This window comes from Leptomonas pyrrhocoris (assembly GCF_001293395.1).
Source record: "Leptomonas pyrrhocoris isolate H10 chromosome Unknown, whole genome shotgun sequence".
NCBI classification, from domain to species: domain Eukaryota; phylum Euglenozoa; class Kinetoplastea; order Trypanosomatida; family Trypanosomatidae; genus Leptomonas; species Leptomonas pyrrhocoris.
Window position 1 is genome coordinate 944,472 of NW_015438362.1, and position 15,664 is coordinate 960,135.

The 15,664-nt window shown below is 52.9% G+C and overlaps 5 protein-coding genes across 8 annotated transcripts; all 5 read right to left on the reverse strand.

The window, feature by feature from the left end:
- Window positions 1–996: 996 nt before the first annotated feature.
- Window positions 997–2,430, reverse strand: ABB37_03971 (hypothetical protein; the record flags this gene model as incomplete). 2 transcript variants are annotated; one of them, XM_015801470.1, is made up of 1 exon in its annotated part: window positions 997–2,430. In XM_015801470.1, exon 1 carries the CDS (start codon window positions 2,074–2,076, stop codon window positions 997–999), a length of 1,080 nt encoding a protein of 359 aa, XP_015660090.1. In that variant the 5' UTR covers window positions 2,077–2,430. The 2 variants fall into 2 exon arrangements, with proteins under 2 accessions (XP_015660090.1, XP_015660089.1); XM_015801469.1 differs by having other exon boundaries at window positions 997–2,427.
- A 1,318-nt stretch (window positions 2,431–3,748) lies between these two features.
- ABB37_03972 (putative adiponectin receptor protein 1) lies at window positions 3,749–5,890 on the reverse strand (the record flags this gene model as incomplete). The annotated part of the gene is made up of 1 exon (XM_015801471.1): window positions 3,749–5,890. Exon 1 carries the CDS (start codon window positions 5,339–5,341, stop codon window positions 3,749–3,751), a length of 1,593 nt encoding a protein of 530 aa, XP_015660091.1. The 5' UTR covers window positions 5,342–5,890.
- A 1,413-nt stretch (window positions 5,891–7,303) lies between these two features.
- On the reverse strand, window positions 7,304–8,687 carry ABB37_03973 (hypothetical protein; the record flags this gene model as incomplete). Of its 2 annotated transcripts, none has more annotated exons than XM_015801473.1 (1): window positions 7,304–8,687. In XM_015801473.1, the coding sequence occupies exon 1, from the start codon at window positions 8,315–8,317 to the stop codon at window positions 7,304–7,306; it is 1,014 nt and encodes a 337-aa protein (XP_015660093.1). In that variant the 5' UTR covers window positions 8,318–8,687. The 2 variants fall into 2 exon arrangements, with proteins under 2 accessions (XP_015660093.1, XP_015660092.1); XM_015801472.1 differs by having other exon boundaries at window positions 7,304–8,683.
- Window positions 8,688–9,395: 708 nt separating this feature from the next.
- ABB37_03974 (hypothetical protein) lies at window positions 9,396–10,849 on the reverse strand (the record flags this gene model as incomplete). Its single annotated transcript, XM_015801474.1, has 1 exon — window positions 9,396–10,849. The coding sequence occupies exon 1, from the start codon at window positions 10,767–10,769 to the stop codon at window positions 9,396–9,398; it is 1,374 nt and encodes a 457-aa protein (XP_015660094.1). The 5' UTR covers window positions 10,770–10,849.
- Window positions 10,850–11,305: 456 nt separating this feature from the next.
- On the reverse strand, window positions 11,306–15,550 carry ABB37_03975 (hypothetical protein; the record flags this gene model as incomplete). 2 transcript variants are annotated; one of them, XM_015801476.1, is made up of 1 exon in its annotated part: window positions 11,306–15,550. In XM_015801476.1, exon 1 carries the CDS (start codon window positions 15,296–15,298, stop codon window positions 11,306–11,308), a length of 3,993 nt encoding a protein of 1,330 aa, XP_015660096.1. In that variant the 5' UTR covers window positions 15,299–15,550. The 2 variants fall into 2 exon arrangements, with proteins under 2 accessions (XP_015660096.1, XP_015660095.1); XM_015801475.1 differs by having other exon boundaries at window positions 11,306–15,547.
- Between the last annotated feature and the right edge of the window lie 114 nt (window positions 15,551–15,664).

Consider the following 15,664-nt stretch of genomic DNA (forward strand, 5'->3'; position numbering starts at 1 on the left):
CGTATGGATTGTTTCGTTTCCACAGCCGAGAAAATCGTTTTTAAGTCATTGCGCAAACACAGAAGAAAGAAAGCCGTCTACCAAAACAGGCCATCACACACACACACAGACGCACTCAAACCATTATCGGTACGGCTCCATCTCGCTTTCCTCCCGCTTTCTTACACACCATCGCTTCACGAGCTTCACTGGAAACGACGGTGTTCAAAGAAGAAGAAACGGAGGACACAACAAAAGGAAACCTCAACAAGCGAAGAGGAGAAGCCACATTCGTGTTGTGTGCTTCACTCCGTGATCCTCGCACGCTATCTCCGTCGACAATCCGCTCCAGCACACCAACATTGTGAGGGGAAACAAGACAGAGAATGCAGGCCGCACAGATGACATAGTGTGGAACTCGCTTCGACAGGGGAAAGCGGTAATAATAGTAGTAAACAGGTGTTATATACACTAACAAGGAAAAGCACTCGTGGAGCTATCCTGCTCAATTGTGGAAAGTGGAGGAGGTACTGCGTTCAATTCCCGATAGGTCAGTAGATCAGGACGGCGCTTGCCATCACCAAGGTTGTGAGGCGCGGTCCGGCGCAACGACGGAGGGGGGAATGAGAGAGCGAAAAGAGCGAAGAACAGAGAAATAAAGAGAAGGGAAAAAGCAGGCATATATATTTCTTGAGAACAAAGAAACGGCAGAGGAATTGTGTCTCCGATCTTATTTTCGAAGGAAAGAAAGAAGAGAAAAGTCGCCTTCGTTTCTGCAAACCAAATTGGCCAAACAAACAACGACGGTAAGAAAATGACCCAAAGGACGGCAGATGGGAACGTTGAAGAAAAAAGCCAAAACAAAAGGGAAACGCCACCAAATGAAGCCGTGGTGACGGCATCAGCACGCATTTGAAGGAGCTCCGCTCCACCGGTGCTCTACGTGACCGCGTCGCTTGAACAAGTAGGAGTTAAAAAAAAAAAACAAGAAGGAACGTTTCGCACTCTCGCGCGCTCTCACGCACACACGATGGTGTCACGGTTGAAGTACATCTGCGTGCAGTTGTAAAAGTGCGTAATGGCAGCCGCCATGACACACACATGCCATATCTGATGACTGGAGCAGTACACGTCAAACTTTCCAGGTGCGAAGACTTCAGGGATGCGAAAGGCGTAGATGAAGACGCCGATACCGTACAACATCAGCATCGCCAGCAACCCCAAAACATATGGGAAACTGATGACAAATGGGATAATGAACGCGAGGTGCACGGTGGGGATAAGACCCGAGGCGACCATGAGCACGTAGAAAAGCGTCCGCTTGTTCGCAAACGCGTTCGAGGTCCAATGACGAAAGAAGGGTCCGATAATGCCGATCACGCCGAAGGAGCAAATCATCGACATGTATGTATTACGCCACGCCGGAGCGCAGCCCATGGAGTAGAAGCAAAACGGAAGAAACGAGCCTACAATAAGAAACGTGATGCCAAAGTAGTCGAGGGCGTGGGCGCGGTGAAAGAGATCTTGGCTCATGTGACACAGAAAGGTGTGGAAGCTCGCGCTGCAAAGCATGCACATTACACAAGCAAACGAGTACGCACCGAAGATGACGAAGGGCCAGGTGGTTTGCGCGCCCTCCACCATCACCGGAAAGGCAGTTCGATTTACGTGAAAGTAGACGTTGCCGGCGCGGTACTCCGGCACAATGCGGCGCACAAAGAGATCCACAATGAGACCGATAAAGACAACCACGCCAATCAAGTGGGACCAAATGTTGATCGTCTCGTTGTGCATGCGAAAGATGCTGGTAAAGCACCTGGTCGTGGAGTAGAAGGCGCGGTAGTGACGCAGGATGTACACGTTGTCGCCGAGGTACTCGGGGATGTCCTCGCGGCGGTAGAGCGGCAGCGACGGGTCGTCGTTGTCCGGCTGAGGCAGTTTCATTTGGTCCTGCGGCTCTTGGTCTTTGCTGTCGTGGAGGGACGCATGCTGCACTTTCGTGTCCGTCGTCCCGTTCTGTCGCGGCGACTTCGACGCCGTCGCGTCGTCTTGCAGCTGCGACGAAGGAGACGCGTTATTGTTGGGGCGGCGACGCATGGCGGGGCTTTTCGGTGAGGAGCTCTTCTTGGAGTGCTTCTGCGATGTTATTCCTCCGGCGAAGCGAACAAAAACCGTTTAACGGGGAGGAGGGGGGTGACGTTTAACGGGAAGAAATCGACACAATGACGCGACAAAAAAAAAAAGGTGATGCCCAAGGGTATAGAGAGGCCGTAAGCGCGCGGAGAGGGGGAGGTGTATGGTATGAAAATGAGAGCACACGACAGAAGTAACAAACAAAAAATCAAGTGAACGGGAAGAGTGCGCCGTTCGAATAAACAACAACAAAAAAGAGAGAGTTCGAACTGCGAATATCCGTAGGGCTATGAATTAAATCAATGTGCTGTGACCTGCGTAGATTTTGCGCGCCACATTACGTAGTAAGGAGTGTAGAAGAAGTGCAACATGAACGAAACAGAGAACAAAAACATGGCCTTTAGATGGAAGAAAAACACGCATATATATTTACGCACATACGCATAAGAGCAGGCGTCATTCTGCCCCAGTGTCGAGAGTAAAGAGAGCGAGACAATTTCATCACAATTCATTCCCGAAGGAACACTTTCCCTCCACTGCAGCAGGAAATAAACAATACCTTACATTTCAACTTTAGTCTTCATAAAGCGTGTGCAGGACGAAATTTTACGCGGACTTGTTTTATTGCGTGTTGCGTGCCACGTACGAGAACGGAGCACAGTCGGTAGGTACAACGGTTGCCGCAATGAGCCAAAAAAGAAAAAGAAAAAAAAAAAGAGTAAGCAAGAAAGAGTTTTCGTGTGTGCGCAGATAGACACACGTGACGCCCCGCTGTTATTGCCTCCGCAGACATGGCGCAGAATTCAGTGCGGTGTGCGAATACGAAATACTAGCCATTACACTTCACCTCACTTTCTCCCACGAGCGCCTCTCTCTCGATTGATGCAACGCCGGTGGAAGGTAAAAAAAAAAACCGTTACGTCAGCTCCGTGGAGGGATTTGGGTGCAAAACGCAAAGAAGAAGAAAAACCGCAGTCTCCTTACCTGCCTACAACCCACTACGTATAGAAAAGAAAGGGAAAGGAAAACAGATTGTACATGCGCCACCACTCGTACGCACAAGCCGTCACGGCATCAGTGCAACACCGCGAAAGGAAGATTATTCATCGGCAACAGAGAAAAACAAAAGTCAAAACAGAGTCAAAACATAGGCAACCCCACAATTTGTGCATCCACGAGCAAGCAGGAGACATCAGGTAAAACGGTGAAGGAGTAACTGGGAAAAAAAGTAATTAAGCACAACACACCTCAACGTTTTACCGGAGACTTCATATACATATCTCTCTCTACCGATATATATATATATAGTTTCTTAAAGAGGACAACGTTCGAAGGGTAAAGGTGAAGAATAAAACAGAAGAAAAGCTTCGTGTGAACGCCGCATTACTAACGTTCACACATACAAAAACACACTTTCTTTCTTTATCGGTCCCCTGTCTGACAAGCCCCCAAAGTCGGCGCTCTGTGAGGCAGCGGAAAAGGCAAGAGCAACCACATGATGAAAACGCGTAAAAGAACACTTACTCTTTAACCTAAAGGCTCCACTAACCTTGTTAAACGATTTGAAAACAAAAAGCGGAGTCAAAAGGCTTTCGCCACAACACAAAGGTCTCCACACCGTCACACTCGCTGAAACCTAGTTGCACACGCCGTCACTGATCTGCCACATCTGATACATGCTGACGCAGTTAAAGTAATGCACAAGCGCCGCCATAGACACGAAGAAGTGCCAAATTTGGTGGCTGGAGAGCCAAAAGTCGAAGTGGCCAGGGAACTTACTCTCCGGAAACTGCGTCACGTAGAACGCCACGCCGCTGGAGTAGAGCAACACCATGAGCACCACCCCGACGGCAACAGACGACGCCGCGGAGGTGAAGGGCAGCAGGAACACACTGTGCACGGCCGGGACTAATCCGCTAAGGCCCAGGCCGAAAAAGGTTGCCACGCGCAGTCCGACTTGCTCGTGGAAGATGTCCGTCCACGGCCCAATCACGGCCGCCGATCCCAAGATGATAATCGACGCGATGTACACAATACGCAGCGTACTATAGCAGTGGAACATGACATACAATGGGGGCAGAAAGCTGGTTACGATGAGGACGGTGATGCCGATGAAGTCAAGTCGGCCCATCGCCGTCATGACGCGTTGGTGGGAGTGACAGTTGCACAGGTGGTAGATGGAGCTGTTGAGTGTGCAGAGCATGGAGCCGAAGCAGAAAACGGCGTACATGAGCTTCGACGCCTTCATCGACGGCACCGTAATGCGTTTGCTCAGCACTGTTGTGTAAAGCAGCGTCGTGAAGACGGCGAAGGCAACAAAAGTGAGAAGGTGCGAATACACGTTGATGGTCTCGTTGTGCCAACCCAGCATACTCTTCAGGCACATGCCGGCGGTGTAAAAGGCACGGTAGCCACTGCGAATGTATGGGTTGTACTTCTGCCAGTGCGGGAGCTCCTTAAAAGTGTAGAGGGGGAGGTCTGGATCGGGTCCCATCGTTAGCAGGCTCCACTGCCGTGGGCGGTCCGGGCCCAGCGGAGGGGCTACAGCCACAAGACGATGACGATGCTGGCGACGCTTCACGGGCTTCACTTCCACCGCCTGCTCCGTCGTGGGAGGGGCGGTAGAGTGCGCTGCACCGTCGGCGGGTTCGCTGTTTGGCGTAGAGGTGCTCGCCGCAGCTGCTGGCGGACACGTTGTGTCTACGACGACAACATCGACATTGCCGCTGTTCATCCTTTTCGTGGTATCGCTCACCAGCGCGGGGCCGCACTGGGGCTGAGCGCGCGCCATGACACCGGCGAAGGCAGCCGTCGGGCTCGAGGTTTTCGTCCACGAGGGGTGGGTGCTCGTCACCGGACTTTGATCGCCTTCGCCGGCGTGGCTGTCGAGGTCGCTCATGAAGAAGCTGTGGTGCCGGCTGGTCGGGAAAAATGGCGGAGAGGCGACGCTCTCTGAGGGAGAGCCTTCCATGTCTGCGTCGAGCACAACGTAGGTGTGATAGCCTTGTGGACTGCCGGCAGGAGGGACATGCACCACCACACGCCTCTGCGGTCTGCTGAGTCCTCCACTGTCAACGCAGTTAGCGTTGGCAGAAAGATCAGGGAGGGCTTCGTCGCTCCCATTGCTCCGCGAGAGAAGGCGACTGTCCTCTTTTTGAATTGTGAGGGAGGGCGTCGGCGGGCTTGCTCTCTCCGCCTCCACTATCACCTCGCTCGCATTCAAGGACATCAGTAAAACGTCGCTTCGCTCTCCGTCTCTCTCATCCACCACGTGCAAACACACAGGAAGAAAAGGAAATAAAAAAGTTCGAAAAACGCACAAACTAAACGTTAACCCCCATAAAAATCCTACAATTTATTGAAAGGGTACGGTCAGAACGTTTTAATACGTGTCAGCGTGCTTCGTTTTTCCCTTTTCTCCTCTTTGTAGCGCTGCCTTCCCTAGGGTGAGCGTCGATCGTCCTTTACACACCCGAGACGATATCAAACAAATGGGCCAAAGAATAACAGAAAGAAAAAGTTACCTCACCAGAATAGTCACCTCAACGATTCGAGATGAAGTTTGTTCTCTACTACGAGAAAAACAAAAAGGAATTACAGCTATTAGTTATCTTCTTGTGATACCGCACAACGTGTGCGGCGCTCACAGAAGCAAAGAGACAGGTAAAAAAAAAAACACAAAATCACGCAATACAGATGTGTGGCTCAGCCAAGAGCGAGCTCTCTTCTCTCTGTACGTCAGAAAGTGATCCCAACAATCAACGAAGGTAATGACCGCTGATGAACGGAGATGAGACCGTGAACGCGAGCAGCATAACACACACACACACACACACACAAACAAAAAGGCACGAGTTAAGAAAAAAAAAACGCAGGGAGAGAGGAGAGTAGAATGATTATTCAGTACGGAAGACAGTTGGAACAAATGGTAATACTCGACGAAGGGGCACCAACTTCACCTTCGCTGTTCACCAGGAGAAGCTTCAAGCGACGACACGGACTACGTAAGGTTATACGCGCCGCTCGTGCACCACTTTTCATCCGTCACGAGGAGTGACTCGACAGTTAACGCTATCATTCGTATTAGGGGATCATAGGGTTTTTTTTTGGCACTTCTGAAAATCAAGCGTTTCAGAGGAATCTTTTGACACAACAGCGGGGGAAACGGATACGATTACACGAGGTCCATGCACGAGGGCAGGAAAAGGGGGAAAAAATATCGAGAGGGCTCGGCAACGCAACGCCTTGCTGGGGAAAAGACCTCCTTTGAAAAACGGACTTCAGGGACAGAACAAAGCAACACTGCGGAACGCATAGACCTTCAAAAAAACACACACACAAACAGAACCCCCCTCCCCCAGAAACACGTTTACACAAGAAAAAAAAACACCTATTCGTGTTGTTGCATCCGTGTTCAAGGAAATTGAAGCTGAAAGAATTCGGAAAAAAAAAGAAGGAGAGGAGGGGAAAGAGAAAACTGCATCGTGTGCACTCAAGAAAGCGGATTCCCGCCGCATTTTTGGTAGTTAAACGTGCTAACCACCGTTTAGAGGAACATATGCACTTTTTTTTTTGAAAAAGCGTAGTTGACCATTCACTTTCACATCCATGTCGTAATCCATAAAAGGGAGTCAAAAACGAGACAAAAAAAGGAAACAACCAGAAAGAGTGGAAAAAGGCATCCTCTCATGAACAGGTCTTCGCTATGGCTGTAAGAATCGCGTGCCGGCTGGTGCATCGCGGACCTGTGATGTGCGAGTGTGTAGAGGAAAGAGACTCTATGTTACCAAAATCAAAACAAGCAAAAGCATTTCACACGACAACAGCGGCAACTAGTACAAGGAATCAAATGAGCATTAAAAATCGAAAAAAAAGAAAGGAAGGAAAAAGCGATGAATGTCAGCGAAGTGCGACAGCAGAAGAGTTACCGTGATTATTGAATCCAACAAGCCGCGAAAAGAGTTGCAACAGGTTCAGCTAGGGAGGGAAAAAATGAAAAACACTCAGGGAGAACAAATAGAAATAAAAAAAGACGCTCACACAGAAACACGCGAGGTGGCACAGGGCAGAGAAATGGAAGACCCAATCAATGTCACCGCAAAGGTAGAGGGCTGATGCGGAGAAAACCAACACAAGATCTTGCGTCTGATCTCTCGCGCAGAACGACAACCTCTGGTGCTTTCAACCGCGTCTACGAGCATTCGCCGCCAACCCCGCCCGTGACGCGCCACATCTGAAACACACCGATGCACGTGAAGTAGTGCACCACGGCGGCACCGAGAACGAAGAAGTGCCACAGCTGGTGGCTGTGCAGCCACACGTCGAAGTGCCCCGGGTACCAGCGCTCCGGCACCTTGAAAACGTAAATAATCATGCCGACACAGTAGGTCGTCAGCATCAGAAACATCCCTTCGTAGAGCGGCACCGTCTGTTCGTTGGTCGGCAAACCAACAAACATGTGAACGGTCGGGAGGATGCCAACCGACGTCAGCGAGGAATAGAGAACCATCCGCGGCCAGTAAAACGTTTTCGTGTTGAAGAAGGTAAAGAATGGCCCCAGTAAGCCCATGATGCCGAGCAAGGTGATAGCGACCAGGTAGGCGGCACGCACCACGTTGGAGCAGGAAAAGAGATAAAAAACCGGCGGGTAGAAGCTGCCCACAATCATCGCGGTAATTCCGAAGTAGTCGAAGGCGAGAGCAAGGTTGTGCACCTCCTCGCAACGATGTGCGCTCAGCGTGTGGTAAATGGAGGAGCCGCCCAGCATAACCATGCTCCCTAGCTGAAAGACCGAGAAGACGAGGTAGTCACGTGTGCGGTGCAGCTCGAGGTTTACCAAGATGTGCACGGTGAGGGCGAGAACGATCACAAAACCGATCAGGTGCGTCCAAATGTTCAGCGTCTCGTTGTGAAGGGCAAAGATGCTTTTGAAGCACTGCTTCGTCGAGTAGCCGGCGCGGTAATAACTCAAGATGAACGGGTTTCCCTTCAGCCACTCCGGGATGGACGACACATCGTACAGGGGGTACTCTGGGTGGCGGGTAATGGGGGACGGCGCAGGGTTGAAGCTGAGGTGCCGCTGCGCCTTCTCGATCAGCTTGTTTGCCGCCTCCTCGACCGTTTTCGCGGCATCAACGGTGGCCTTGTGGCTGACAATTGCACGGCAGCGGAGTCGCGCCTCGTAGCCGGTGAGCGTGTCGCACATGTTGCCCGTGTGGCGGCGAGTGCCTTCAGAAATATTGTTTTCTTTTTTTAAGGGTTGTAGAGGTGATGAATAGTGAGGAGTGAGGTTTTTACAAATATTACGACTATTATTAAATGTAAACTCCTAGTTCGACCGTCGTGAACGATGATGGGGTCTGCGGATTTGTCAAGAGACCCAAGTTGATCTGGTTAACGTGCATGAAAAAAGAGAGAAAAAAACCCGAACAGCGAGACGAATTTCGGTGTTCTTTAGAAACTTGTGAGCTTCTGTGATGTTCGCGAACGAAGAAGAAAGGGGGATTTTGTTTTGGTGTCGTACAGGTAATGAGTTTAAATGCATCATAAAAATAAATAAAAACAAAATGACTTACTTAGAGAGAAGTACAAAGTGCAGACCAGCAGAAGGAGCAGCGTCAAGGAGAAAGGGAAGAGGAGAGGACAATTCTCACCGTTCAGAAAAAAGATGCGAGCAGATCGTGGACCGGAAAGCAGCCATTTACAACGAGTGGAACGCAATAGCGTCCATCGACGAACCCTATCAACATTTGCCACCGCAATTCCATCCTGTGGTTCTCAAACCTAGCGTCACAACAGCACAAGGAAAATATCTTTTGACTTTTATTTTAGAGAAGCTAAAATGTGAAAGTAACACACGCGAGCAGCCAGCTCTTTCCTCCTTCCATCGTGGAAAAACAAAATCAAAGCGCTTCTTCTCCTCTTTCGGGGATCGCGCTGGGACTCCTTGGCCTCTAGCGCAGACAGCAGTGCACTGTCGCTAAACGCCTTCGACGTGGAGAGGCAAAGCCGCTGAAACAAGAAAGTATGCGGCGTTGTGGTCCCATTGCAAGCGTAACTTCAACTTTCCTTTGTATTTGCAGGACTCGTGATGGTTGTGGATCGTGGTGGGAGCCATTGCTCCCGAATAGCAGCTGAGTGTTCTCGACTGACTCTTCAGACCTACAACGGTAAGGAAAAGTAAACGACAAAGAAGAGAATCAGGAGAGTGTAGAAACGATGGGTGCGACGCGAGACAAACTCCATACGTCTTCCGTCGCCACTACCTTCCGTTTCTCTCGCCATCACTGAGTTTCCTCCCTCCGTTCCCCTCTTTCCCACAGCGACACGAGCGCGTTCTGATAGTCCATCAGACACGCCTCGTGCAGTTCAGCCACGTCGTCTTCGTCTGCGTTTTCTCCTCGCGAGGCGTTTTCGTGTCCACGCGACCGCTGCACCGCTGCATATGCACGGCTCCCCTCCTTGAACCGTTGTAACACACCATTCTTTAACTTTCCGACCTGCTTGCCCACGGCAGGGGTGTGCTGTGCTTTTAGAAACGTGTGCGCCAACGCACGCAATTGCAGGTCCAACTCATGCGTGTGTGTACGCACGTGTGCTTCGTTGCGTTGCTCCCTCGACATTGCAGCTGAGGCCTCTGCCTGCCTTCGCCGCTCGCGGCGCTGCAAGACGTGTGCACACTGAGCCCTACAGGCGTTCCGGGCTGCATCTTGCAGGGTGACAGTAAAGAATTCGTCCACGAGCTCCTCTGCGGTGGGCAGGCGCGAAACGGGCACTCCTTCGTTTTCTTCCGCTGACCCTTCCGGCGGTTCGGTTGTCACGGCAAGTTCCAGCAAACTCCACGGTTGCGTCGTCGGCGTCCACTTCCACCAACGCCATGGAGAAGAGTCCCCCTTCTCAGACAGCACACGTTTCTCCTGCTCTGCTGCTGCGCCGGATGACGCATCGCGGCACCAGTCGAACACAGCGTGCATCGATTCAATGACGGGTGTCGGCACGTATAAAGACGCAACGGCCGCATTCTTGTCTTTTGCATGTGCACCTTCACAAAGCTCCACAGACTGTAAGCGGAGAGCATTGCGTTCTATGCAGGTGGACAACGAAATCGTAAAGCGCAGCTCTAACATGGCAACCGCGAACTGCATTGCGTCGCCGCCTTTCGTACTCGGCATTTGCACCGCCTTGTCTTCTATGCGTCTACACAGGCGATAGTAGCGCTCCCGCATACTGCGCAGGTGCATATTGTCTTCCACAAAAACCAGCGGTAGGGCCGCCGCTCCTCCTTCGTCTGCTGCGCACGTGCGTAACGCACCCTCTGTGAGGCGTAGAAGCTCCCGCGTCGCCGCCTGCCAACGCGCGGGAGAAAAGGAGACTTCCCTCGAAGCGAGCTGCGCAACACGAGCGCCTTCCGTAGCGCTTTCTTCTTCGTTTCGTGGACCGCAGGAGCGCAGCAGTACGTCGTCGAGGCGGAAAACAGCAGCAACGCGGCCGCGTCGCGCACCACCGAAGAGGGAAAACGTTTGACTACCCTGCGCATTGGTGTAGAGGTGTTGTACGGCTTGCAGGAACGAGGACTTGCCGGCGGCAGGGAGTCCTGTCACTAAAATAAGGATTGCCATTGCGTCTGCATTTGCGCTGGAAGGACGGGACTGCGCCATTGCTCTTCCTTCACCTCACCTCGTCCGCATCAGCTTCCACAGCAGCAACACCAACGAAAACAAAGCGTACCAGAAAGGGCTGTCTCATAGCGGTCAATAATTGCGATGAGAAAGAGGAGCAGGGCTCAAAAGAGGAAAGGCGTCAGAAAGTGAATGAAAGAGCGCGTGAGAAGACGAAACGACATCGGGAAATCAGCCGATCACTCGCTCCTAGTGTGTGATCGTACATAATACCTTGTGCAAGCAACACAAGGTGCGCGCGTACCGGGCCGTTGACTTGTCATCCACACACCGATTCGTAGCACTTCCACTCTTCAGATAACAGCTCACCCAACTAATAATAGCAATAAACCCCAAAGGGAAAGTCAGGGCGATCCTTGGCGGATCACAAGACGGCTTTCGACTTTTCATTAATATAGCTCTTGCTTGAACCTGTGACAGCCTCTGAAACCTCCGTTTCCTTTTGAAAACCGCGGCCCTGAACACCATATAGCTCTCGCCTGTTCGCTGCTGACGTTGCCCGTGGTGTTGGGGTCTTACACGTGCATTTTGCGGAATGCGCTGAGGACGTAGGAGCGACCAGACTGCACAACTGACGTCATCGCCTCATGTTGTCCGTCTGTCGTGGCTGCTGAGAAACTCTTCGTGAACAGCGGCACCTCGTTGCGCCGCTCAAGTTCCGCCGCCTCCTGAGCAAGACGGTCCATCAACTCGACAAGGTAGACACGGCGATGCATGTTCTTGATGTGCTCGTGAAAAGCCAGGAGCCGCGCGGCGCGGTGGTACACAATCAGCTGCGTCTTTGCCGCCTCGTAGAGCACCGGATAAACTCGGCCCAATCCACCAGCTTCTCCGCCCGCCTCGCCAATGCCATCATCTCCCCACGTGCCGGTGTTGTCGTGCGCCTCGCTGTAGAGAAGAAGCTGATCGATCGCGAGCACCAGTGTGTCTTGCATCAATGGTGTGAACAGCTTCACAACGGTGAGAACGTCGTGGACGACGAGGCACTCGCGGACGATGCGGTGCCACAATGTCGGCGCAATCAACCCTTTGAAGCGCTGCACCAACGTTGAAAAGACGTCCATGTGCGTCTGCCACCGCTGCCGGTGTGCCGCGGTCGCTCCGCTGCCCATCTCAGCTAGGACGCGGCGATACGTTCTCTTGTTGCTCGACACGATGTTGCGTATGATCGTGTTGGAAACCTGCGCCACCTCCAACGGCGTCCGCGGCGGAGACAACATCACCATCGTGTACGCCTTTAACTGCGTGGTGCGGAGTGCCTGCTCGTGGTAATCGAGCTGTGTGGCAGTGGTGGACGCTTCGAGGGGTGGGGTGTAGCCGGCGCAAACTGGGATGCCAAGGTGCCGCTTCACGAATTGCATCAGGGCGTTGATGCTCTTGTCCACGACTGGACTGGGGGTAGTGCTGACGACGGCCATGCTGGCCAGCTGCCACATAAGAACAGCCTGCCCAGACAGTGCGCATACTTCCGCATCGCTCGTATCGTGGCCGCGGTCCGGTTTCACCATTTCCGCAAACGCCAACCGCCCCGCCGCCATGCGGGCCGAGACGACGAGAAGCTGCTGCATGAGCTGACGAACGTCCCGGGATGTGGTGGAGCGTTGGGACAAGATGCGAAAGGAGTGTACGGCGTCCATTAAGCATCGATTGCGCTCGTAGGTGGACATCATCTTGATGTTCTCCTCCTCCCCGCAACGGCGCAGTGCTTCGGTGGCGGCAGCGAAGCAGCCCTCATCGTACACACCGAGGGAGCATAGACGGTACAGCGAAGAACAACACAAGCACAAGATCTGATTACCGCGAGGGACGACTTTGGCACTGTAATCGCTGCTGCTGTCGCGCCGCTGCTTCGAGCACTCAGTCAGTGTGTCAAACATGCGGTGCAGCGTAGGCACGAGGTGAGGGAGTTCCTCAGAGGTGAGGCCGCAGAGTCCACCGAGGCCCATCGCTTTGAACGCCAGTCGCACCGTGTCGACCTGCGCCTCCTGATGCACCACACGAGCTCCTACAGCGGGCATGTCGCGCCTGCCCGAGGTGGTGAAGGCGGAAAATGATGACGACCAGATGTGGTTGACGGTCTCCAAGCAAACGCACGATAGCCGCTGCACCGCCTGCCTGTTCTCGAGAAAGCCATGGTAGGCATTGTCCTTCTCTACAGCGGGCATCACAATGATGGCGTAGCACTTGGATACATTATGAACAAGATTCTCTGCGCGGAAATTTACGTTCCGCATGTCCTTCAGCACAAGCAAAAACGAAGTGACCGAGTTCACCACGTCCGTGAAGTGTAGAACGACTGTGGCACGCTCCTCCACTGAGAGGGCCGACTCACACGTCGACCGAGATAGGTTGCGGATGGCGCGAAGTACGTGTAACTTCTGATGTGTGAAAATGTCTAAGAATTGGAGGAGACGAGGTGGCAGGCGTATGGACGTGTCTGCGTAGCGGGACTGTACGGTGTGGTCGTCGGACAAGAGCTTTTGATCAGTGAGCTCTTGCAGCTCACGCTTGATATTTTGCAGTAGAGTTTCAAACAACGTATTCGAAATCGGCAACAGGCGGAGGGTGGTTGCGACTGCATACCGGAGGCGATCCGGCGACGTTTCGCGGTTCTCCATAATCACATTGAGACACGAAAACTGAGTTTCAAGAAGCAAATATGCGGCTCCCCTTCTAGTCTCGGCGTGGTGGCTTTCCCTTGAAGCTGTGTGTCCGCAACGAGGACGTCTGTGTGTCTGCGTGCGCGGAGGTGGGTGCGCTGTCCGTGCAAAGCCGGAGCCGCGTGTTGGCGCAACAGGCGCACTCGCATCCGTTTGCAGTGGTGGGGCGGGCGGTGAGATCGTGGTGCGCGTGAGATCGCCGGAGCGGGTGAGGCACTTTTCCACAGCGTCTGTGATGGTCATTGCCATTTTCAGCACATCCTCCTCCTTCAGCTCCTTGGGGATGCGCGGTGTAACCGTTGACGGAGTTGCGTCGTCCGTATCTTCGTCGTGGCGCTCCACGTCGTTCCAGTGCTTTCTTCGCCACCATCTATTCCTATCATCGAGAACCCCAAAGAGTCGTGTGAGAATCCAGAAAGCTGGTAGGATGTTGTGCAGTTCGAATAAATGCGCCACTGTCATGTCAGGGTCGCGGTGCAGCACACGCCCGTACTCGCTCAGCACAGGCATGTACACGTTAACGACGCGGCACAGCGCGTCGGGGTCGTAGCGCATATAGGCAATATTGCCAATGGCGTGTCGAAGCAACCACATCCATTGCTTATCGGACAGGAGCGGGAACAGAGTGTCTTTCGCTGTGCTGCGTCCTTTGCTGTCTTCTAGCCGCTGGAGGCGCTGCTTCTCTGCCATGCGGAGGGCTTTGAAAAGCGCTGGTTGTGCCACATCGGCCCATTGCCTCTCCCCCGTCGCCGCCGCCATCAAGCACAGCCACTCGTTAAGGTTCAACGGACGTGCTGCCATCACCTCCTCCACATGGCGCAGCAGACAGAGGTTGGAAAGCGCGTTGGTCACGGCAACCGCACCGGCTTCTGCGTAGAAGTAACGACGCTTTACGTGCGAGGGCTGTTGGCTAAACTGGTTCATTTCCGATGAAAGCTCCAACGAGCGGGTTCTTTCCTCCCTTACCTCGGTCGTCACAAGCTTTGGCAGGAACAAGACAAACTCTTCCCGCGAGACACGATGCACCGAGGAGGTCGCGATGACTCTGCTGAACGCGTACGCCAGCGTCGTGTCGGCGACTACTTCGTTGCTGCGTAACTCACCCTCCACTAACGTTTTCACGTAGTCCATCGAAAAGCTCTCTCCAGCAGGGGGCAGCCGGCGAAGAAACTCGTCGCAGAGGCGCCTCAGCAGCGGCGCGTCATCTTGGATCGTGAAGTGTACTTTCAGCCAGTCTGGCAGGTGATCCACGACCTCGGCGACGTCGCGGTTTTGCCGCATCGTCGACGTGCCGTCGGAGACGTATCGGTATGCCGTAGACTCAGCGTACCGAACGGATTCTTTGTGGATGGATCGAATTACGGCGAGCGTCACGAAGGTGCAGAAAAGATGCGCGGAGGTGGCATTGCGCAGATCTGATGGGAGGAGGTGCATCAGCAGCGCGCGGTACAGCGCGTACACCTGCAGGGAGCAGTTACGGCGAGGAATGTTGTACAGAAGCGCCGTCAACAGCTTGTCACGGGAGCGGGAGATTCGATTCACCAAGGCCGTGGAGTCGTACGTGAACTGCAGGCACAGCAAAAGCGTCGGGATGTGGTCCACCAGATTTCTCCACCGCGAATGGGGGAAGGCGCGGAGCGGATCAGCTTCACACAATTGAGCCCTGCCGCGGTCAGCCGCTCTCGAGCCGGCAACCTCATTCTTCCAGTTCAATGAAAAATTATAGCACTGCGCAATTACCGATGTAGCCAGACTGCGAGAAAGTGACTGCGACAACTCCTTCGTCAGGACGTTTCTGTTCTGCTCGATCCGCTTTAGCAGTGCGGTGACCGCTACATTGTATCGCATCGCGGCTCGCCAGAAAAAAAGAATTGCGGTTTTTCTTTTTTAAAGATATTTGGGCTCTCTTGGTTCCTCGTCAAGTTTATGTAATCGACACTGCGACGATGCCGGAGGAGGAGGAAAGAAAACAAGTGAAGGACGTCTTCAACTGGCCCTCTTCACGAGACCTTCTCTGTTTTAAATTATTATGAGTCGGAAGTTGAATAAGCGAAGTTTTCTTCCAAAGGCAACATGCGCTGCATCGAACTCGAATTCTTCTGAAATATGGCATGCGGATAAACACAGAGGGAAAGAGTGAGAGGTTACGAAACAAAGAAGAAAACGTGGCTGAGCAAACCGCCAGAGGACAGTGGATGCTCCAGTGGTGTGCGT